The sequence below is a fragment of the Symsagittifera roscoffensis genome, chromosome 2, assembly GCF_963678635.1.
Source record: "Symsagittifera roscoffensis chromosome 2, txSymRosc1.1, whole genome shotgun sequence".
NCBI lineage: Eukaryota > Metazoa > Xenacoelomorpha > Acoela > Convolutidae > Symsagittifera > Symsagittifera roscoffensis.
In genome coordinates this window covers 62719294-62743178 of record NC_087063.1, presented here as the reverse complement: position 1 = coordinate 62743178, position 23885 = coordinate 62719294, and the positions used below count along the sequence as shown (strand labels likewise).

The following is a 23885-nucleotide window of genomic DNA, read 5'->3' as shown; positions in this document are numbered from 1 at the left end:
TTTTTTAACGATGTGTTACTGTTTTACAAAATGTTACATGGTCTTACAGAGCTGCCATTTTCTCCATATTTTTTCTATGGTGACCACCATCCGGAAGTCCACCATCCTTTGCACAATTCGAACATCAAAGAAGTGGCAGATTGTGCCAGTCGGTCATATCTGGAAGTTTGACCTTGAGGAATACGAAATACGTAGTTTTGGGATGAAGTTTAATTTTTCAAAAATTCGAATTGAGCTTGTCATGCTCAATTTCTCGCGACAACTGAAAACATCAGAAATAAAATCAGAAAAACCGAATTGCAATTGCGGGAAAGTGGCAGATAAAACAGCGGGAAATTGCTATTCGCAATTTCCGGGATTCTAGTGAAAAACACGAGAGTAGAGCTGTCCTATCTTGATATAGAAGACAGAGTTATCAAGAGAGCAGATCGAAATCCAACTGAACCAGAGTGAACCTTCAGTGGAAAGGTGGACAATTGAAGTCTCCCAATGGTTCAGACCCCAGAAATATATTCTCAAGTCAAAACTCATTTCCTTTGATTGGAATTCATTGATAGCAACCTTCTCAAGTTATATTCAATCGTATTCATGCTAGAGTTACTAATTAGCCTAATTACTCTAATTCTCAAGTGTGCTGCTATGTAAGTACCTAAATTAATTTTCCCGAGTGTATTTTGTGATAGTTATGTTGAGATAAGGCAAGTTTTAGGTTGTCCTTTTGAAATGGATCAAAATTTCACTGTCCAATAAAAAGTAACTTAACGGATATTTCCGACCCTGTTTTTAACGGCGTTCGTGTATTTTGGGTATTTTGAGACCTAAGTATGGGGGTGTTCTTATTTTCTAGAGTGGGGGGTGTTTTGGTATTGGCCTTTAAGCTGTAACGGGTTTTAGTCTCATGTCGCAAGTGAACCGAATTGGCTCCGACCGTTTTGAGGTAGAAAAACACAAGATATAGTGTCCCTGACTCCTGAGCCAATAGTTATAGGGCCTATTTTTCTTAAGCCTCATATGTGACCGAAGTAGACGAATGTTACATAGTGTTTTTATGGCGCTCCTGGGTGTTTTTACGACATCATGACTACGGAGTCGAACCCACTTGACGCAGCTCCGGGCTACATGCCCATTCTAGAGTACCGGTGGTACGGTTCAGCGGGAACGTGTAAACCTTCCGATTGTACCGTGATAGCTTTTTAAGAAAACTCGAGAAAACTTCCTGGTACGCTCTCCGAACGAGGCTTAGCTAACCGAAAACGGGGGGGGGGGTAACTAGGGGGACAAAAACACGAGCAAAAAGGCAAAAAGCGAAATAAAAACAAGAAAAAAGATTAGAAAAAGGAACAAAAACCAAAAAACAAAAAATGACCGTGACTTTGACACCAGATTAGTTGGATCAAACCTCTATATTAGTTAAATAGTATACCCAAACTGTTTTATAAGACCGATCCTTTCGATCAACCTAGCAATCTAATCCAGCAACCTCAATAAGGTGCCCGAGTGGGGGGCGTTGTTAAGGGTTTTCAGATAGCTTGCAACTTAGCTGGACAACTAGGAGACTTGACTGGAAGAGGTGACCAGCTGAGTGGGAAAGTGGTTCACAAGGATTGAGCTGAACCACTAGGAGACTTTGACTGGAAGAGGTGACCAGCCGAGTGGGAAAGTGGTTCACAAGGAATGAGCTGAACCGCTAGGAGACTTGACTGGAAGAGCTGACCAGCCAAGTGGGAAGATGGTGCTGGTGACAACTGCAGTGCACGTCAAGGAGACAACCAGCACGGGACCGGTACAACAAGAGGAGGACGCGCAGGGGTGTTCTCAAGTTGGTCGAAACGGGTATCGTTGAAATCCACATTTCATTATAGGAGATAAGTGTAGGATTAGATAAGCGGAATCCCCCGGTTTTGAGGAACGTTTTTGCACAAGCAGGCCTGGAAACAGGTTCTATGGTTTTCTCTCGAGAGGTTTAGCACCCGGAGCTTAAGGTAATTTTCGGCTTAAGAGGGGGGCTAAAGAGGGGGAGGTTAGACGGGGGGCTGGTTAGGTTAGAGGTTGACGGTTGTAAAATGTAAAAAGGGAGGACACATTAGAGTAACTAATTGATCGACATCTTCGATTTAGTTACATTAGAACTTTAGACGCGTCAATTATAAGGAGCGGATATCCAAATATAAGATCGAATTAAGGTAGGTATCCCGGTCGGATCGGGTGGGGGGAACGGAAGTAGACAGTTTTTGGGATACCCTATAAGATCGCTAGCAGGGGGGAGGATAACGCGTGGCAATCAGGTACCAGACGTTTTTTTCGGACAAAGGTTGACATCTGTCAGCTTTGAATTTTAGGTGGGTTCATCTCTCTGTTTTTATAATTTTTCCTGTTTAAATTTTTACGTTTTGGTGAGAATTTGTTATTGGTATTTGAACAAACAGGTGATCACAAAATACCTGCGAAGAAGTTGGGTTTCAAATTGCCTGAAACAACGAAAGGGAGATAAATACAAAGGGGGTCAGTATTTGAAGCTTTTGGCCATTAAGATAGGGTTTTTGGGAAATTTTTTTACTAGAGCTCAAGTGGTGGTACACGGTACAGTTGTTCAAGAGTCCCCACAACGAAGAGGAAGAAATCCTACTATCCAGACACTTGGTGACGAGTCTTGGGACAGTACCGAAGAATTCCTGGGAAAGTGCAGTCTGGGGACGGTCTTGGGGCAGTGCAGTCTTGGGACAGTGCAGTCTTGGGACAGTCTTGGGACGGTGCAGTCTTGGGACAGTCTTGGGCCAGAGCAGTCTTGGTACGGTCTTGGGACAGTACAGTCTTGGGACGGTACGGTCTTGGGACAGTACAGTCTTGGGACGGTACGGTCTTGGGACAGTGCAGTCTTGGGAAAGTGCAGTCTTGGGACGGTGCGGTCTTGGGACACTGGTCTTGGGACAGTGGTCTTGGGACACTGGTCTTGGGACACTGGTCTTGGGACATTAGTGTTGGGACAGTAGTCTTGGGACAGTGGTCATGGGACAGTGGTCATGGGACAGTGGTCTTGGGACAGTGGTTTTGGGACAGTGGTCTTGGGACAGTAGTCTTGGGACAGTAGTCTCGGGACAGTAGTCTTGGGACAGTGGTCTTGGGACAGTAGTCTTGGGACAGTAGTCTTGGGACAGTAGTCTTGGGACAGTAGTCTTGGGACAGTAGTCTTGGGACAGTAGTCTTGGGACACTAGTCTTGGGACAGTAGTATTGGGACAGTAGTCTTGGGACAGTAGTCTTGGGGCAAGGGTCTTGGGACAGTGGTCTTGGGACAATAACAAGAAGTACTGGGACAGCACCGAGTAGTCTTGGGACAGTAGAGAGAAAGCTTGGGACAGTACATAGAAGAGTAGGAACAGTAACGGGAAGTCTTGGAACAGTATAAAGAAGTAGGGTGACGGTACTAAAGATACTAAGACAGGTTGAAATAACTAATCGCCAAATCAAAAGCAATAAGACTAGTCGGAACGTTAAATCGAGATTGATCCGGTACTGTGGGAATCACGAATAAATAAATCTTTCATAAAGCTTAAAAGGGAATAGGAAACGTTGTTTTTATTCTATTGTAAATTTCTTTTTACTAATTTTATCATAAGAGATTTTATCCTTAGAGTAGAATTTTGTATATAGTAATACTGTAAATAGTAATAATTGAAAATAAAAATAATGAGACGAAGTAGGGTACCGATAGCTGAAAAAAGAGCTACAACAAACACGAGTACCTGGACAGCTATTTCAACCTGGCCAGGGCAACAGAGGAAAAGCTTCCGCAGATGTCAGACAAGGTAGACGCCACTGACGAAGAACGAAAGAAGAACGTCAAAAAAGACTTGCAAGAAATGAAACAACAATATGATGCTGTCAACAGCCAGTTGGGAAGTCTGGAAACGAGAATGGACACAATGAATAGGGACCAGGCTGAGAGTTCATGTGCAATACAGGCAAAACTAGACGCCATCTTGAGAAACTCTACGTCACAGGAAAGGACGACAGCGGATCGAACGCAAGGCAACAGAGTTGACTTTGTGGAACCACAACAGAACAAACGGCAATTATCACCGTTACCATTACCCCGGGATGCGGCGAGCACAGCACCGGGGGGGAGCAAAACAATTACGAAAAGGGGAACAGCAAATACGACGAGTGGTCCAGGAGATTCCACGACTCACAATAACGTGGGACCGGATGCTATGACGTGGGCAAGCACCTGGGAGATGATGAACAGGACACTAGAAGCCTTCGCCCCGAGGAACACCGACTCGAGTGACAGAGGAGGTAGCAAATTCAGGAAAACTTTCAAAAAACCGAAAGAATTCAAGGGTGATTCAGACGGATGCATTGATACTTGGGTAGAAGTCATGAGATTACACTTGGAACAAGACAACTTGAACGACGGGAGACAAGCATGCACAGCGATACTCAGCAACTTAGAAGGCACGGCATTGAAATGGGTAGTTGCAAAGAAGAAAGAGGAACGCGACACTGCGGATAAAATCTTCGAGATATTGTTGAATCGATTCGGGTCAGGCATGAAGGGTCATCAAGCGATGATGCGATTTGAAAAGAGAAGGCAAAGGGACGATGAATCGATCGATCGGTTCCTAGATGATCTCGAGAGCTTGAGATGAAGAAGTGATCCTGAAGAGTCAAAGAACAGAAGAAACTTGGGACAGTAGTGTTGGGACAGTAGTCTTGGGACAGTGGTCTTGGGACAGTGATCTTGGGACAGTGGTCTTGGGACAGTAGTCTTGGGACAGTAGTCTTGGAACAGTAGTCTTGGGACAGTAGTCTTGGGACAGTGGTCTTGGGACAGTAGTCTTGGGATAGTAGTCTTGGGACAGTAGTCTTGGGACAGTAGTCTTGGGACAGTAGTCTTGGGACAGTAGTCTTGGGACACTAGTCTTGGGACAGTAGTCTCGGGACAGTAGTCTTGGGGCAAGGGTCTTGGGACAGTGGTCTTGGGACAATAACAAGAAGTACTGGGACAGCACTGAGTAGTCTTGGGACAGTAGAGAGAAAGCTTGGGACAGTACATAGAAGAGTAGGCACAGTAACGGGAAGTCTTGGAACAGTATAAAGAAGTAGGGTGATGGTACTAAAGAGTACTAAGACAGGTTGAAATAACTAATCGCCAAATTAAAAGCAAAAAGACTAGTCGGAACGTTAAATCGCGATAGATCCGGTACTGTGGGAATCACGAATAAATAATTTTTTCATAAAGCTTAAAAGGGAATAGGAAACGTTGTTTTTATTCTATTGTAAATTTCTTTTTACTAATTTTATCATAAGAGATTTTATCCTTAGAGTAGAATTTTGTATATAGTAATACTGTAAATAGAAATAATTGTAAATAAAAATAATGAGACGAAGTAGGGTACCGATAGCTGAAAAAAGAGCTACAGGGTCAAAGACAAAACATAACTCATCGCAGCAATAAGTGAAAACGACGGGACCTATCATAACAAGAACTTTTCAGTGAGCATGGTCAACACAAGAAGTATGAAAGAGAGCGCACAGGAGAAACAAAGGGAACCTGCCATTGAGATCGATCTAGAGACACCAGACCAGAGTGTTGATGAGGTGGAGAAGAAGACAACGGAATCAACACCGATGCCGAATGCGGAGGAACAAAACCAAAAGTCGATGGAATTCTCACCGATATACACAATGGAAGACACGACGGGAAAGACGCCAGAAACAATAAAGGACGAGTCTCAAGTAAAAAGAACGTCGTTTACAGAGAGGATAGCGATGATGGTCGGAATGAAGTCGAGAGACGTAGCAGCGGAAGAACCGAAAGCCGAGAAAGGCAGAACATTTGGGACAGCTTCCACGATAACAACAGAGGCGAACCAAGACGATGACTAGGTCAAGCAAGGGGCAGCAGACACCGATGGAGCAACACCTAACTATGAAAAAAACAACTCCTCTTGAGCTGGGCGATTTGATGGCAAAGCCAGATCAGATCGACAAGAAACTGAAACACAGTGAGGAGGATAGAGTGGTAATAAAGAAAGAATTAAGATACAACAAACACGAGTACCTGGACAGCTATTTCAACCTGGCCAGGGCAACAGAGGAAAAGCTTCAGCAGATGTCAGACCAGGTAGACGCCACTGACGAAGAACGAGAGAAGAACATCAAAAAAGACTTGCAAGTAATGAAACAACGATATGATGCTTTCAACAGCCAGTTGGGGAGTCTGGAAACGAGAATGGACACAATGATTAGGGACCAGGCTGAGAGTTCATGTGCAATACAGGCAAAACTAGACGCCATCTTGAGAAACTCTACGTCACAGGACAGGACGACAGCGGATCGAACGCAAAGCAACAGAGTTGACTTCGTGGAACCACAACGGAACAAACGGCAATTATCACCGTTACCATTACCCCGGGATGCGGCGAGCACAGCACCGGGGGGGGAGCAAAACAATTACGAAAAGTGGAACAGCAAATACGAGGTCCAGGAGATTCCACGACTCACAATAACGTGGGACCGGATGCTATGACGTGGGCAAGCACCTGCGAGATGATGAACAGGACACTAGAAGCCTTCGCCACGAGGAACACCGACTCGAGTGACAGAGGAGGTAGCAAATCCAGGAAAACTTTTAAAAAAACCGAAAGAATTCAAGGGTGATTCAGACGGATGCATTGATACTTGGGTAGAAGTCATGAGATTACACTTGGAACAAGACAACTTGAACGATGAGAGACAAGCATGCACAGCGATACTCAGCAACTTAGAAGGCACGGCATTGAAATGCGTAGTTGCAAAGAAAGAAGAGGAATGCGTTACTGCGGATAAAATCTTCGAGATATTGTTGAATCGATTCGGGTCAGGCATGAAGGGTCATCAAGCGATGATGCGATTTGAAAAGAGAAGGCAAAGGGACGATGAATCGATCGATCGGTTCCTAGATGATCTCGAGAGCTTGAGATGAAGAAGTGATCCTGAAGAGTCAACGAACAGAAGAAACTTTAGCATCGCCTCAAAGTTCATTGATGGGGTAAAAAGTGATGACTTGAGAACAATGTTAGCAACGTACTATACATTGTCGAAAGACAATGCACCGACTCCAGAAGATATGAGACAGAAGTCCAGAAGTCAAGAGAGTACATGCTTATGAAGCCCAAGAAAAACACATATTCGGATAACAGGAACATGCAAGGGGGAAGCCAACCACAAAGGTAGTCATGGTACAAGCCTAGAGATGACATGGACAAACGTAGATCATGCGCGAACTGCGGGTCAGCTGATCATCACGTGGCGGATTGCACAACATACAAACTGGGCATGAAGAGTCTGGGATATGCACCAGATGAGGAAGATATGAGCCAGATGGAGGAGCACGAGTACTATAGTGGCTTAATCCTCAAAATAGGTTCAAGATGCTTCTTCTGCAATCAAGAGGGGCACTTAAGGATGGACTGTCCTTTGTTTTGGGAGGCAGTCAAGAACCAGAGTCACCCCAAGCATAAATTGGCATTACCGGCGGTGCAGAATCGGAGAAATAGACAAACTGAGTTTGAAACAAAAAACTTGGAAGCACCGAGTACGGAACTGCCAACGAAGACAGTGAAGGCTGTAACGCAAGTTAATAGTGCGATAGAGGCCACGGCCAGGAATGCCCTAGAGATAAATTATGAGAAAGCGGCGTCAGAGGCGATTAACAAGGTGAAACAGGACCTAGCGACGAAGGAAATAGAGCAACGGTTGAAGCAAGAGATCGACAGACAGAGATTGAATGAGACGTTAAGTTGCTCGGTGCCAGTGCCAGAAGCTGTAGCAGGGTCGAAAAAGAGTGGAAATTGCAACACTCTGAAAATGGTGACGGGAAAGCCATTCGGCATAACGAAAATCGGAGCCAGGATAATGTCAATGATCACTGTAGGTGGCCATGAGGTGACAAGGAACTTAAGCGAACCCAGCGACCAGACAATTATGCACATCGAAGTATACGCAGATTACTTGAGTGCGATAAGCCCACAGACGACTTCTAGAGTCTTGAGGGCGCTACTCACGAGAGGTGGCAGCAAGTCGGTCCGTGTGGACAACAGATATACAGAAGCTTATGGTCCGCATGAGGTGATGTTGAATATAGATGGGATAAACATCTACAGGAAAACAACGATAACATGTGATGAAGATCTAGTGGGGCAGATCTACGTGGGCAAAGAAGAATTAAAGGTGAGATCGATTGGACACTGTGCCATACTGGAGGAAGATGCAATGCACATCGGGACAGAGGCAGACGTATCAGCACATGTGCTTGACATAAGTGGCAAGAAGACTCAGTTGCGTGGGTTACTCGATACTGGAGCGGTCTTGAGTGTTATACCAATCGAAACTTGGGAACGAATGGGCTTCAACAAAAATGATTTGATAGACTCGAGAATACGGTTGTCAGCTGCAAACAAAGGGGCTCTGCGGGTGCTGGGCAGAACGCCAATAATAGCCCTAAATCTGGGGGAACGCAACCTGTGGATGAGCTTTCTTGTGGTAGAAAACCTAGAATAATCTGACCAAATCTTTTTAGGCAGAGACTTCATCAGGAATTTTGATGTAACGATTGATCTAAACAACGCAATGTTCAGGATACGGAACCCGCATAGGAGGTACGCAATTAAACCGGTAAATTTAAAATTAGCGAATAAAAATAAAGCACCGATATTCTTGAGTAGGAGGGTGAGGCTGGAGGCGAACGAAGCGGCAATTGTAAGCTTGCGAATGAAAATTTACAATGAACTAAGTGACAACAAGCAAGTATGCATAGTCCCAAATCCTAATAGTCAAAGTGCTGCTGTTTTAGGAAGATCCTTCTCGATAACCAAGAGCGGTCTCTGCGACAGTGTCTTGTTGAATACTCTTGATATACCCATCACGATACGGAGGGGGAGGAAGCTGGGATATGCTTTACCTGTTAAAACTCGATATGAAATGACTGAAAATTCAAAACAAAATGAAGTTGTTGATTGTCCCAATCATAGGGACAAAATTTGTATCTTGAGACGATTGAAGAAAATAAAAGGTTCATCAGGTCTTGTGAAATCACTTACGTCAGAGACAGACGATGGGCTATCGAGCTGTTCGAATTTTCCGGAACGGCCCACACTAGATGAAATGCAGAGTGATAAACGGGTCCTACCGGAGATCGAACATTTAAGGGGCAAGATAACGGACGAACAGCTCGAAGCCATCAAGGACGTACTAGAGCGAAACGAGGAAGTTTTTTCGAGACATAAGGCAGACATCGGGTGTTGTAATTTTGTTGAGCATGAAATAGAACTTGAAGAGAATGCGGTACCACACAGGGAGGAGTTGAAGCGCATGACCCCACACAAATCAGAGGCATGTAGGAAAGAAATAGAGACATTACTAGAGTATGACATGATAGAACCATCCAAGTCACCGTGGGCGTGTGGAGTAGTCATGGCCAAAAAGAAAGGCTACCAATTGAGGTTTTGCTGTGACTTTCGTTATCTGAACTCGGTCACGGTGAAGGATGCCTATCCTATACCTAGGATTGACGAGAGCCTCTCGAAGTTAGGTGACGCAAAATTTTTTTGCGACTTTTGATTTAGGTTCGGCCTTCTGGCAGTCCCGCTGAGGAAGCAAGACAGGGACAAAACAGGGTTCGCTTGCGAGTTGGGGCTGTTTCAATGGAAACGGATGCCGTTTGGTCTTTGCAATGCCACAGCTACATTTCAACGGTTGATGGCACATGCGCTGATAGGTGTGACAAAGAAGTACGGCAATCTGGTAATGTGCTATGTGGATGACGTGGTAAAAGCGACGCCCACACTAGAAGACCACATCGAGCGACTGAACGAGGTGTTTGCATGTATGAAGAGGTCGGGGCTAAAGTGTAAACCATCAAAGTGCGAGATACTCGAGGATTCGATAAAATACTTGGGCAGGATGGTGGACAGGCACGGCATCAGACCGGATCCAGATGCGGTAGAAGCAGTTCTAACTTGGAAATTGTCAAAAACGGAACACCAGTTGATGAGCTTTCTGGGTTTTGCGAACTACTACAGGGAATTCATCAAGGGGTATGCGGACAAGGTATACCCGATGCAACAATTAATGAGACACAAAGGCAAAAAGTTCACATGGAACAACGCAGCAGAAGAATCATTCCAGAGAATATAGAAAGAGTTGTGCGAGGCACCGGTATTAGGGATGTCAACGGAAAAAGAGATGTACGTGTTGGATACGGATGCGTCGGTAGTCGCGATTTCTGGAATTCTCCATCAAAAACAAGAATGGAACGGGAAGACAGTCTTAAGACCAATAGCATACGGGAGCAAAGTCTTGAATGATACGGAAATGAAATACGGGGCGCCAAAAGCAGAGATGTTTGCGGTGGTTACCTTTGTCTAGAAATATAGAGCATACCTAGGCAGTGAGCCATTCAAGCTGCGAGTCGAAAATAGGGCACTCAGCTGGCTGAAGACTACTCAATGGATCAGAGCTACATTGGGAGGTGGATAGTTCGCCTGGACTGGTACAACATGATAATTGAGCATAGAACAAGAGACAAACATCAAAATGCTGATAGCTTGAGTAAGAAGACGGAGTTCTACGAGAGACAGGAACAGAGGGAGGCGGACAGGCCTGAAATCAAGGATGGCTTCTCCTTCATGGATAAGGAAACGCATGACAGTCTTCCACTCACGAAATAGCTCGACAAATCAGGCAAACCGATAGAAGATCACCCCGAATTACCAAAAGAATCTCCAGAGAAAACAATCTTGAAGAAGACCCGAGGGATGCCGATAGGGGTAGTTTTCAAGTCAAAAATTGTGAGGGAGACGCTCAAGGCAAAAGGCTCTGATCTCAAACAGGTAGAGACGGGATATGCACAAATAGATGAGGACTTGATGAGGTTACTCGAGAAACTAGCAGATGATAAACCCGTGAACGAAATAAAGGGTAGGGAGGAACAAGAAGTCACGATACTGCAAAGGATTGAAACAGTTGGCAACGCAGACTCTTTAAGAGGAAGCATTACAGATAGCAAAGAAGTCGTGCGGTCACTGGTTGACAAAATCCCCGATAACATACTTGAGCGGACTCAGGTTAGGAAAAAGAAAAAGGCGTTCAAGGAAGAAGCTGAACACCTGGGACTAGGTCAAGAGTCCGGGGAGTGGTCCACGTCCACGGAGGAAGAAGAAACCGGAGAAGAGAAATTGTCCGGGGAGTGTGAAGTATGGGATGAAGATTCGGAAAAGAGCAGCGACGATCAAGATAGTTTATGCATGATATTGGCAGATGAGAAGATGAGACACCGCGACAGGGAACGACAAAAATATCCATCCTCAGGAACGTACAACTTGGACGAACAAGAGGTACAAGGAGGTGAAGAACTTGAGAAAATTGCGGTATCGAGGAAACCATTCAGGAAACTATCGTGAAACTCAAATGTTAGAACAAATCTGGTGCCGGAAGAGGATAGGAAGATCATGAATAGGATAGTATGCGTGAAGCTGAAGGATGACATCCAAAATCCTGGAGAAATGAATGGACAGATCATGGCACTAAAAGAGCATGTCAAAGCGAGATATAGGCTGTCGGACCTGATAAGGGCACAAAAGAATGACAAAATGACAAGCAACCTCTCCTAATGGATCCGGACGGGGTCCAAAGAGAAAGCGGACCTGGAGAAGACAGCTACAAGATCTTGAGCCAGTTCTACAAAGAAAGAAAGGAATTACTCTACCACACAGCTGATGGGGTGGTAGCGTGCAAGAGAAAAGATGAGGAGAAGATAATACACAAGCATAACCTCATCATACTACCACAATTGCATCAGACTGAAGTGCTATTCAGATTGCATGATCAAATGGGGCACCAAGGGATAGACAAAGTACAACAGAGAATACTTCACAGGTTTGATTGGCCAGGATTAAGGAAAGCTTGCGAGAGATGGGTAAATGCATGCCTAGCATGCCTACAAGCGAAAGACCTAAGGAAGATGAAATTCCCACTCAAGTCCGTTCAAAGCTCTGAATTTAATGAGGTGGTGCAGGTAGACCATCAAAAGATCTGCATGACAGAGTCAGGATACAACCAGATACTGGTTATAATAGACCACTTCACAAAGTTGGCAGAAGCGGTGCCGTGTCAGACAGCCTCGGCAGAGGAAACGTGTGACCACCTGATAAGGCATTGGATATCGCGGTATGGTTGTCCAATGACCTTTCAGTCCGATAACCGCAAAGCCTTTCTAGGGACTTGACGAAAGAATTGATGAAGAGGTCGCACAATGCCCAAGCGCACTCAACGACCTACCATCCGCAGACAAATGGGTTGGTGGAGAGACAAAATAGAACGTTGGTGAACATGCTGAGGGTGTACTGCTCGAGATACATGACGGACTGGGATAAATATCTGCCGCAAGTGGTAGGGGCGTACAACAGTACGCAACACTCAACAACGGGCATCAGTCCTTTCATGATGTTAACAGGCAGGGAGAGAGCAATGCCCCTGACATTCTTTTACCCGGAATATGAAGGGAAGAGGACGTCGCCTCAAGCTTACGTGAGAGAGGCGATCAGGAGACAGCAGGAATTAAACGAGCACTGCAGGAGGAACACTGCGCAAGCACAAATGAGACAGCGCTAGAAATATGATGAGAAGATATAACAAGCGAAACTATATGAAGTGGGTCAGTACGTGTGGGTCTTCCAGAATGTCATACCGCCCAAGGGGACAAAAAAACTACTCAAGAAATGGAGAGGACCATTCATGATAACGGAAGTACACCAACAAGGACGGTTCTATCGCTTGAGTACGGGGCGAGTAGCACATTATGATAATCTGAAGCCTCATGTCCCATCCCCAGAGGACTGGTGCATACCACAGAACATGAAGGGACTTGAATACCTACTGGTGGAACCAGCGTGTGAGGTAAACGAAAAAGGCACCAGAGAAAAGAATGATGGCAACGATAACTTGAGTTTGGATGACAACGAAAAGATAGAAGTGGAATCTGAGGCGGGATCCTTTGTGGAAGAAGACTCGAACGACCCGGAGCAGAGCGAGCTGCCAAAGTGGACGGAACCAGACTTGCCAATATCATCTGGGACCAGGAGTGGTAATCGTAAACGGACAGACATGAGGTACAACAGATACGGGGATGACTTCTTGATTGATAAGATACAGTCAGATGAATTAAGCGAAGAGCTAATACGTGTGGGCGAACTAGCAGCCGACGATGAATGGCGAATTATCAATGATGGTGAACACTACCCGCAGAAGGACTACTCCACACAAGAACTAGAGACGGACCTGGAACAGAGCGAGATAGAGAGGAGGGAGAATACGAAGTTGAAAATATTACAATGGATGCGCGATGTCAAGAACGGAAGCGGCGAAGGACAAAGCATCCAACAAGTCGACGTGTCAGCGGGAAAGCACATGAAAACGGAGGATCCCCTCTTCGGCTGGACAGCAACAGACAGGCCGCTCGAGATTCCACCAGATAATTTGGACCCAGCACCATCGACGGGGACGTCGATAAATATTTTTGTCCGGGGATTGGGGGTAGGACTTACCCACACCGAACATTTGATGATAAAGAAACTCAGGGAAGTGAGAGAAACGAGCGAACTGGAACTGGATGAGGAGGAGGCTGAGCCTATCATAGGACGGAATTTCAAAACGAAGTTTGAAATACCCAACGATAACTCGGAGAACATCCTGATAACGGATAGCGACTTCATTCTGTCGGACATGACTAGCGCAATCTGTATCACGGCGGACATGAGTTTCAAATCAAGACTGGAGGCCGACTTCAAGAGAGAATACCAGAACGTGGAGTTTCTATTCAGACAGAGACCGGGGCTGGGAGGAATGGCTGCGCTTCCACCATCAGTAGCACAAATCCCAGGCAAATACCTGTGCTTCTTAGTAACGAGGGTCAGCGAGAAGAGCACTATCGATCCTGAACACGTGATGTTGGCACTAACGAGACTGCGAGACTTCATGATCGAAAGAAGAATAACGGAGGTCTCAATGCCGGTCTATGACCCAAACAGGGGCAAGTTGAGCCCAAGGGAACTATATGCTATCCTACACGTGGTCTTCGCAGAGACGGAGATAATGGTACATCTGCACAAGAAATACTACTTGAGTATCGCCTGAGTCGGGTACATGGGGGTCTCGAGTTGAGCATGAAGGGATCTCAAGTTAAGTATTGGGGCACGGAACAGGTAAAAGGATCTAAAATGCGATTGGCATGACAATTAAATTTTAAATAATTGACGGTGCTAAAACTCAAAATGAATCTGCATGCTCTTAAAAACTTACAATTGAATTATTCTAGTAGAACGAATGTAAATACAGCTCTACTCTGAAACAAAAAACTGTCAATAAAATAGTTGTAGGTGTAAGGGGGATAAGGTTGAGACTAGTAATATAATTAAATGTAATAATATACTTAAGGCTCGAGCAGGGGGAGGCAAGAGTTGGAAGGGTTGGATGGAGACAAAGAGGTCGAATCAGTGATGATAACGGCAACGCCCCCAAGTAAAGACGTGAAGTCTCGCAAGAGAAAGAGAGAGGTAGAAGGGTTGGGTAGTCCTTCGGCGGACGCAGTCTCAGAGAAAAATCTGAGAGAGACGGCTCCCATGGTTCTGGCACGGTGGAAGACAGCAGCCTACAAGAGAGCTCAGAACCAAGGAAAGTGTTCGAGGTAGAAAAAGAGATGGAGGTTTCCACCAACTCGACAACGGAAGAAGACTTCAGGCTCCAGAGGACGAATATGAAAAGAGGTTCGACGAGTGGGCAGACATGGGAAGTGGATGTTGGCAAAGAGTGGGTCTCAAATGAACACCAGGCCACTGGGAAGCAAGTAACTAGTGATCCTCTTGTGAAGAATAAAACGAGGAACACCTCCCGGCCGTGGTGGGTGGTCCTGGAGACATTGAAGGAACTGGAAGACTGCCTAAAGAAACTCGACAGTGGAGTGTCACGCAAGCGACGCAACTGGGCTACCCAGCAGAAGGCTGAGATTAACAAACTAGAATTGGGGAGCCAACTGAAGAGAACTTGACAGAACTTGTTAAGGGATCAATTTGAAGAACCGATGAGGACATCCTCATCGGCGTCGCCGTTGATGGCGAATCCCTTCGTTAGAACAGCGGGACAACTGATATTCGCGTGGAGCCTGGTGGGAATAGAATTAGAAACGCTGACCTCGCATGACAAGTTGAAATTGGGTGGAAAAAATCTAGAAGTATATCAGACATTGATGCAACACATTGCTAGGGATAATTCAGGCTTGAGCCTGGCAAGGAGGAAAGACGCTACTTGAGATGGATAATGTCGGTGATGACCGACAGTACCATCCTAGCATGTCAACAAAGAGCAATCGGAAGTAAGACAGTGGAAAGGAGAATCTCAGCAGTCATCTTGAATGTATACCAGAGTACTGGGATAGAAAAGGAGGATGGTTCCAGGCAGTCTCTAGAGAGCCACAGAAAGTTAGACGAGATACGGAGATTCTACAACAAGAAGTTTGAGGAGGGACACGACGTACACCGTAACTTGGCCTCGTCAGGGGAATACTCGAAACCCAATAAGAAGGGAGAATATCAGTACGTGTCTGGAGTAATGGGGATGGCGTACAACCCTTTCTTGGACTCGGAAGCCGTAGGCGCTCACAGGAACTACGAGGTAGCGGAGCTACTAAAGTTTTGGACAGAGAAGATAGTGGAAATCGACACATTAGAGAGAGAGAGACCGAGCTTGGGCTTGATTCTCGAGAAAACAACAGAGGTGATAAGCGTGCGGCGCTCAAGTAAAAGAGTCGAGCTGAAGATGGGTAACGGGAACGGCATGTTAGTCACGAATCTGGGAGTAGTGTGGAAATTGCTAAGGCCCTCCTGGTGCCCACATCCCCACGCGAGCCTGATCGAGGAAGTCACAGAGCGAGTGAGGTTAGCACCGAAGGAGGACGAAGATCTGGCAACATTGAGTATAGTGCACAAGCTAATCTTGCCTCAGGTGAAGGGGTCAGGCGAAGCGACGAGTAAACTAGGGTCGGCGAAGAAGATGGAGCCGGGTAGTTGTATTGATTCGACGTGTGGGAGTGGCGAGCACACCTGTGATGGACGGTCATGCGTTAGGATACAATCCTTCCAAAAAGAAGATCTAGTCACTTGGTTTGAAGATATCACAGAGAGGGAGAAGGGTGAGGTGCAGATAGTGGCTGAGTGTTACGCGAGTACCACTGTGAATATAACAACAGCTCTGGGATTCTTCTCAAGGATGTGTAGTCTGCAGTCACTGGAGAGGCTAGAGTCTGAACACCATTTGGTGACCGCGTTGAGCGTGGAGTCATGGCCCGGGGTGTTGCAGGTAACTCAGAAACACATCAAAAGCTGGAAGGTCGGACGACTTGAGGCGGAAATGGGATTTCCCATGAGCGAAGCCTATGGTGTGCCTCTAAATGCGAAGTCCCTAGTGGGGTCAGCGATGGCCAACCTGTGCGGCAGCCACTACTCATTGCACATGGCGATGGTGGAGGTATCCAGCCAAAGGGTATTAAAAGACAAGGCCCTCTCAGTGCCCAAGTGCGTAAGATTGGCTCGGATGTCGCATCACTCACACAGGTTATTGAGAAAAATCCGAGGAACAGTGCCGAGAGAGCAGAGGGATGACTTGAGTGAAATCTGGGGGGAAGAACTTTTGGGTTTGGAAAGTGAAAACACAAGTGACCACGAGAGACAAAATGTGATCGGGAAACCGATGGGTGGTGCTCCAAACATGGAGGAGAACGATACGATACACGAGAAGATGATGGAACTTGAACCTCTCCTAGAAGCCTCGGGAGAGCGCAACCTTAGGAGTATTGACATCACACATGGGGAATGTCCATGCCACTGTCTGGCACAAACGGTGTGGTATCCGGATCACGCAAACCTCTGCCTGGTATGGGATGTGGAAGAAATTCGGTCGATAGGATTACCGGACCACAGGCAAAAGGTGACGCTCTTAGTGGTTAGCACGATGCTGGCTCTACGATGGATTGAGGAAAATGTAACGAAATATCGGGAGTCGAAGACGCCAACGGCGGAGTCGATATACGCGATAGATTACAGCAGGAAACTTGAGTTGTTTGAGACTGCATGCAAAGTATTCGCCATACCAATGGAGGTCAGGCACGTATGGAGCTGCATAAGGTTCTTTCCTTGGTTTCGAGCGAATTTGACATCTTGCTTGTACATGGTAACGAAGGATCACATGAAGAAATATCAAAAGGAAAATCCGCAGTTCCTGGCCGAGATAGGACCGGAAGCTTTCAAGAGACCTCTGCTGACCCATCGAAATGCGATCACGACGGGATGGAAAAGAGTTGGTAGGGTGTCAAGAAACAATACTAAGGCGAGAGAGTCGATACTGGAGGAAGACTTGGCGAAGAACGTGAGCATGAGTCTGCACAATTCCTTCTGTTTGAACCGAGAGTCGAGGGTGAAGAGTTTGCTCAACCAAGCAAAGAGATTGCAGGAGCAAAGGGAATGGATGCGGTTCTATGAACAGCTGAAAGCCTGGGAGGAGATCGTGATTAGCTCCGATGATGAAGAGGCACTGTTGAAACAGATTACGGTGTCAAATACGTCTGGGTCTGGTACCTCGAAGGCGAAGAACGCGAGATGAGCAGGTGGCTCAATGGGAAATTCTAGAGTCTTGATTCTTGAGAGGGAAGGAAAGGGGCTCGAGGGTGAACTTGGATGAAATCTGGGTTCACGAAAAAGAAGTTTTAACAAATGAGATATTGTTATTATTATGTTATATCTATTATATAAATCAAAATGCTGCATGACAATTTCCTGATTGAATAGGACAAAAGAAATTTTGAATTACTAGCTAAAAAAGTGAAAATTCAAAGGTGCAGGTGTGTGCAGATTTTGATTGCTGTTCAAAGATAGTGTGAAAATTTTACATGGTTGTGAAATTTGGGGTGTAGATAAACTTAAGTCTGCTGCAAACTTCTGTAAATGACCACTGGCACTGTACCTTGAGCAACACTCGGTTTTCTGGGGATCCACTGACAGACAACAGCACAGGATGAGGACATCGATCTTGAGTCCAGGGAGTATGTGCCAGTCGGTCATATATGGAAGTTTGACCTTAAGGAATACGAAATACGTAGTTTTGGGATGAAGTTTAATTTTTCAAAAATTCGAATTGAGCCTGCCATGCTCCACTTTCTCGCGACAACTGAAAACATCAGAAATAAAATTGGAACGACCGAATTGCAATTGCGGGAAAGTGGCAGAAAAAACAGCGGGGAAATTGCTATTCGCAATATCCGAGATTCTAGTAAAAAACACGAGAGTAGAGCTGTCCTATCTTGATATAGTAGACAGAGTAATCAGGAGAGCAGAGCGAAATCCAACTGAACCAGAGTGAACCTTCAGTGGAAAGGTGGACAACTGAAGTCTCCCAATGGTTCAGAACCCAGAAATATATACTCAAGTCAAAACTCATTTCCTTTGATTGGAATTCATTGATAGCAAACTTCTCAAGTTATATTCAATCGTATTTATGCTAGAGTTACTAACTAGCTTAGTTACTCTAATTCTCAAGTGTGCTGCTATGTAAGTACCTACTTAAATTTTCCCGAGTGTATTTTTTGATAGTTACGTTGAGATAAGGCGAGTTTTAGGTTGTCCTTTTGAAATGGATCAAAATTTCACTGTCCAATAAAAAGTAACTTAACGGATATTTCCGACCCTGTTTTTAACGGCGTTTGTGTATTTTGGGTATTTTGAGACCTAAGTATGGGGAAGTTCTTATTTTCTAGAGTGGGGGGGTATTTTGGTAGTAATTTTCGCTGAAAAAGTAAATTTCAAACGTTTTCGCAACTATGTGCATCGTCAGGATTTTTACAATAAACTAATCTAAATGACGATAAAACATCAGTTTACAAATGTTATTTTTCAACAAATCACATACAATTTGGTTCTAAACCATCATTAAAAAAGTTAGCCAATCACAGTTGACCTCTAAATTATTATTAAGATTAAAATACTTTTAACCTCTAAAATTAATTAAACATTTTAAAATTAATTTGTCTGGAAGTTTCTGAGTCATAATTTTGATTTAGAACAGTCTAAACGGTGGCCTCTAAGCTGTAACGGGTTTTAGTCTCATGTCGCAAGTGAACCGAATGGGCTCCGACCGTTTTGAGGTAGAAAAACACAAGAGATAGTGTCCCTGACTCCTGAGCCAATGGTTATAGGGCCTATTTTTCTTAAGCCTCATATGAGACCGAAGTAGACGACTGTTACATGGGGAGTCATGAGCCCGTTTGTCCCAAGGTCCCGGGAGCAAAAACAATTAAAGAGAAAGCGTAAAACCAAACAAAAATAGTGTATAACCAAGAAAAAGCCAAAAACAATTTTTTTGAAAACAAAAAAGAACAAAAAACTGTTACAGACGGAAAAGTTCTGCTTTCATCGCATTGAGAAAACCGTCAACGAGTTGATCCGTCTTGGTGTAGACATCTTCGCTCCCCTCGAGTCTTTCAAGAGAAGAGTCCAGGAACTTCTTTTAGAGAGAACTATATCAACTTTTGATCAACTGAACTCTTGTTCATGGTTCTCGTAGTGCACCTGTTCAAACTGTCGATCTTGACTATGTTTTTATTTTTATTTTTGCCTTAATTTATTTAAGGGAATTAATTCTTTCTTCTTCATACGAATACATCGGCAAAATTGTATAAATCAATCAAGTCAGTTTTAAAGCATCCAGAGAATTGTCAACTAAAATCTACCCTCCTCAATAGCACTGATGGAATTGTCTACGTTGTATGTATTTTTCAGTTTTTTGCACCTCGTGAGAAGTGCAAAGTTTTTTGTGTCGGAGTATGATTCGTTCCGTTTTTCGCTCAATTTTTCTGCTAGTTTCTGTTTGGTTTTTGTAGAGCCTGGTGCTGCTTCTCCAGTACACGCTAAAATTAGTTGGTAAAAGCTGCTGTGTTCCAGATCCAGAATTCTCTGTTGATATTTTACTGTTTTGACACTCATGATATTTGTAGGCGTCAGATATAGAGGGCAGGATTCGGCATGGGGGTTGAAAATTTTGTACACCGATTAGGGTTCGGCCTGCCCAGAGTCCTTCATCGGTTATATGGTTTTTACCTATAACACTAGGAAGTAGCTGCTGTCCTACGTTTTTCTCATTTTTCTCAAGTTTTTCTCTTACCTCTACAGGCCTTCCTCTACAATAGCGCTGATAGAGTTGTCGATAATGATGCTGTCCTTAATGATTTTTAAGTAAGCTGACATTTTAATTATATATGAAGAATTGTGGTAGTTTAGAGTCTAGTTTCCCAGAGGTTTCTTTAAAACAACTGATTTCTTCCAAATCTACTAACTTTTTCCAAATCTTCTGTTGTCTATGAGTCCTTATTCAAGATTCCGTAACATCGAACAGACTTAGATAATTTCGTTTTCGGACACAATATTACATAGTCGTTCTGAGACATATTTGAACTGACATTTTCTCTCGGAAAGCGGAAATGCCGTAACTGACCGGCTGGCGGAAGCGCTGTTTTCACAATCCTTGTAATCCCTGTGATGTTAAGAACAGTTTATAACGGGATGCAAGTGACCTACAATTACATCATCTTAATGGCTATCCTATTGCAACTGAAGTCCTTGATTCTGTTTTTTGATTTTCAGAAAATGGGTACTCAACAGGAAAATTTGCCACCGACGGTGATCAAAACTGTTGCAAAAGAGTTGTCCAATCTCTCAAAAGATAGTATAGATGGAATCAAAGTTCAGTTTGACGACTCGAATTTGACACTGATTACTATATTTGTAGACGGCCCAGGTAAATATCTTATTTCTTTGTCAATATATCTAATCAGATACCATTGGGTATTATCTTTTTTTTTCATCATAACCCCGACTATCTCATTTAGAAGGCACACCTTTTGAGGGCGGAGTTTTCAAAATATCGCTTTCGATATCGAAAGATTATCCTATGTCACCTCCTAAAGGCCTCTTCATAACCAAAGTTTTCCATCCGAATGTGAACGAAGATACCGGAGAAATATGCGTGAACACACTTAAGAAAGACTGGACACCAAACTTGGGAATCAAACATATTATGCTCGTAAGTAATGTTTTACTGAACAGATAGTTTAATATATCATAGAATCGATTATTCAAATTTTACCCTAGCAAATAGATATAAAAGGAGATTTGTACAGAGATTAATGTTTAATTGAGCAGATTTATTCAATGATTTCGAAATTTGAGAGAATACTTAAATGAGCCAGGGATAAGCGATTTTCTTTAAGCCTGGGGTTTTTCTCTCTCTTTTTTTCCGGGGGGATGGAAGAGTTTTGATTGATCATTTCAATTTAAAGCAGTGTTGCACTTGAGTTGTATCGAAGAGTGTTTTAGTGCTGCCATATTTTTTGTTCGGCTTCAGGGGCGGATTTGGGGGGGGGGGGGGGGGGCGGGGGCGGACCTTTGATACTTTTTCAGAAATTCATTTTTGGCCGACCGACCCTAAAGTTTTTCCAAAGGCGGGGGGAGCGCGCGCCAAAAAAACGCGATTTTTTTGTCAAAATTCCAGAGGGAGCGCGCGCCATAAAAAAACGCGATTTTTTTGTCAAAATTTTTCAAAAAGTGCCCAAAAACGTCTTTTTGCCCCTCCCCCTCGAGAAAATCCTAGATCCGCCCCTGTTCGGATTTAATGTTGTCCTATTTATCACTTATTAAGAGTCGATGAACATAGGTCGTGATAATTTTTTTCTGGGGAAAAATCTTGAGATGCTCTTATGTTTTACAGATGTGCATCCATACATAATAATGCATTTATGAATGCTGCTAGGTATATATGCACTATTTGGATTCAATTCGTTTGCATCGGCTAAAAGTTAGGCAAGTTGCGCTTTCCACTTAAGAAAGTGTGAAAACACGAAAAAGGTGGACGACGTCTGGTTTTGTGAGTAGAATTAAATTTTCAGATTTCCCAGCTGAGTGAAAGTTTACCCTTTGATCCAACTTTCTCAAGAGTTAATTTATCAAAAAAGTGTCGATCATGAATTGATCTAGAAATTCAAAGAGCCGTAAAGTGGTAACTTCGAAATGGTAAATTTGAAGATTTTTCAGAAAGAGTCAGGTTGTTTTTGTTCTGTTTTCTTGCGTTCATTGACTCTTTTCCAACTGTCTGTTGGCTATGTTTTTTGCGTTTATGTGAAAGATCGAACGAATCCAATTTCAAGAGGTCAAATTTTATCGTGTTTTTGCGAGAGCGAGTGTGCGGTTATCGTGAACTAATCTTGATCTCATTTTCTTTACCCTTGCTATCAGCAAGGTGTTGCAAGCGCGTGCTAGACTTGTTTTCCCCGTAATCAAATTTTTTTTGCAGAGTTCGTACGTGAAAACGTTGCACGTGTTGTACTTTTTTGATTAAAACTCAAATTCAAGGAGCATTCTGCGCATTAAACGCATTTTAACACACATGCTCGAGACGACAAATCCCTGGAGCTCGATTCCACTCTGGACCTATTTTTTTTGCAAGCTGAAGATTTTTGGCTGTTTTTTTACGATCGTCTGTCGGTTTAGTTCTCGCGGACAGGGCTTTTTTAAGGGTTCGGCTCCTTTCTAACATTCTGAATGCTCCGTTTAAAATTTACAATGGTGCAGGTAGTTGCGTTCCTAAATTTGTTTGCAATGTTCTAAGTGTTATGACAGAAACGATTTTTGAAGGTTTTTTTTATTTTTTTTACTTTGTTTGCTTTTAATCATAGTCGTGCATTTATGTATCGCAAGTTGTGCGAAGCGAGCAGTTGGTTTATCAATTATAGTTGATTTATCAAAGTGATTTAAAATCAATGAAAGTTGATTTTATGATTTATCAATTAAAGTTGTGAGTCTGACTTTAAGTGCTTTAATAAAGATTGAAGGTACAAAGGACTGGGATTCGAGTCCGCGCCTTCTTTTTTGTCCATGTAAGAAAGAATATAGTTCTTTCATTTCTTGGTCTCAATTCTTGGCGGCTTACTCTATTTTTAAACGATCAATTTAATCCCTCTTCATTATAATGTATATGTTGGGCTATAAAAGGTTCTTGAAGTTAAAAAACTGAAAAATGTTCCAAAAAAATCAATCAGGGATTTTTTCGGTTTTCTTGATTTCATTGACGCTTATCCCACTTTCTTTTGGCAATGTTTATTATAAAGTAGTTTTTTGTTTAAAGCTCTCAGAATTAAAAGGTTTTTATGTCTGTTGTCCTTATATTGGATTGTGGAATTTTGTCTATTTTGAGCTTGTCTGATATTTAGACAATCCGATGTCTGCTAATCAACCCCAATCCAGAATCTGCCCTAAATACAGATGCTGGAAAATTACTGCTGGAAAATTACGAGCAATATTTCGCACGAGCCAAAATGATGACAGAAGTACACGCTTTCCCAGAATCCAAAATGAAGCAGCTATTGTTTCCAAATTTAAAGAGTAACACAAAAGACAAGGAAAACAATGGAAGATCGGAGGGTGTTTTAAGTGATCAATCGAATGCTAACTTAGCCGACGGTACTGCTGGACCCAGTGCTGCGAAACAACAGAAATCGACCGCTTTGACAAACCCTTCAGAGAAGGCAAGGTTAAAGGCGATGAAGGAAAAGAAGCGTCTCCTGAAAAGACTCTAGCCTCGAATCTTGTTGATTATTTAACTAGTAGGCTATACGTCACGAATAAACTACGTACTAAGTGGCGATAGAAAGAGACTTTTCTCCTTCGGTTTTCATTCGTGTAGGGTTTGTTGAAGCTTTGTTTTGCAATGTTTTGTTTTGTATTTTATCAATTAAATCGAGCAATTTTACAC

The 23885-nt window shown here is 43.7% G+C and overlaps 1 protein-coding gene across 1 annotated transcript; it reads left to right on the top strand.

Annotated features, from left to right (window-relative positions):
• Window positions 1-20725: 20725 nt before the first annotated feature.
• On the top strand, window positions 20726-23881 carry LOC134840119 (ubiquitin-conjugating enzyme E2 S-like). The gene is made up of 3 exons (XM_063855810.1): window positions 20726-20876; window positions 20968-21161; window positions 23344-23881. Exons 1-3 carry the CDS (start codon window positions 20726-20728, stop codon window positions 23707-23709), a joined length of 711 nt encoding a protein of 236 aa, XP_063711880.1. The 3' UTR covers window positions 23710-23881.
• Window positions 23882-23885: the final 4 nt, after the last annotated feature.

Coding starts and splice junctions, on each gene's coding strand:
- LOC134840119 (XM_063855810.1), top strand. CDS start 20,726: ATGGGTACTCAACAGGAAAATTTGCCACCGACGGTGATCAAAACTGTT. Junction 20,877..20,967: donor TATATTTGTAGACGGCCCAG/GTAAATATCTTA, acceptor TATCTCATTTAG/AAGGCACACCTTTTGAGGGC. Junction 21,162..23,343: donor GAATCAAACATATTATGCTC/GTAAGTAATGTT, acceptor TCTGATATTTAG/ACAATCCGATGTCTGCTAAT.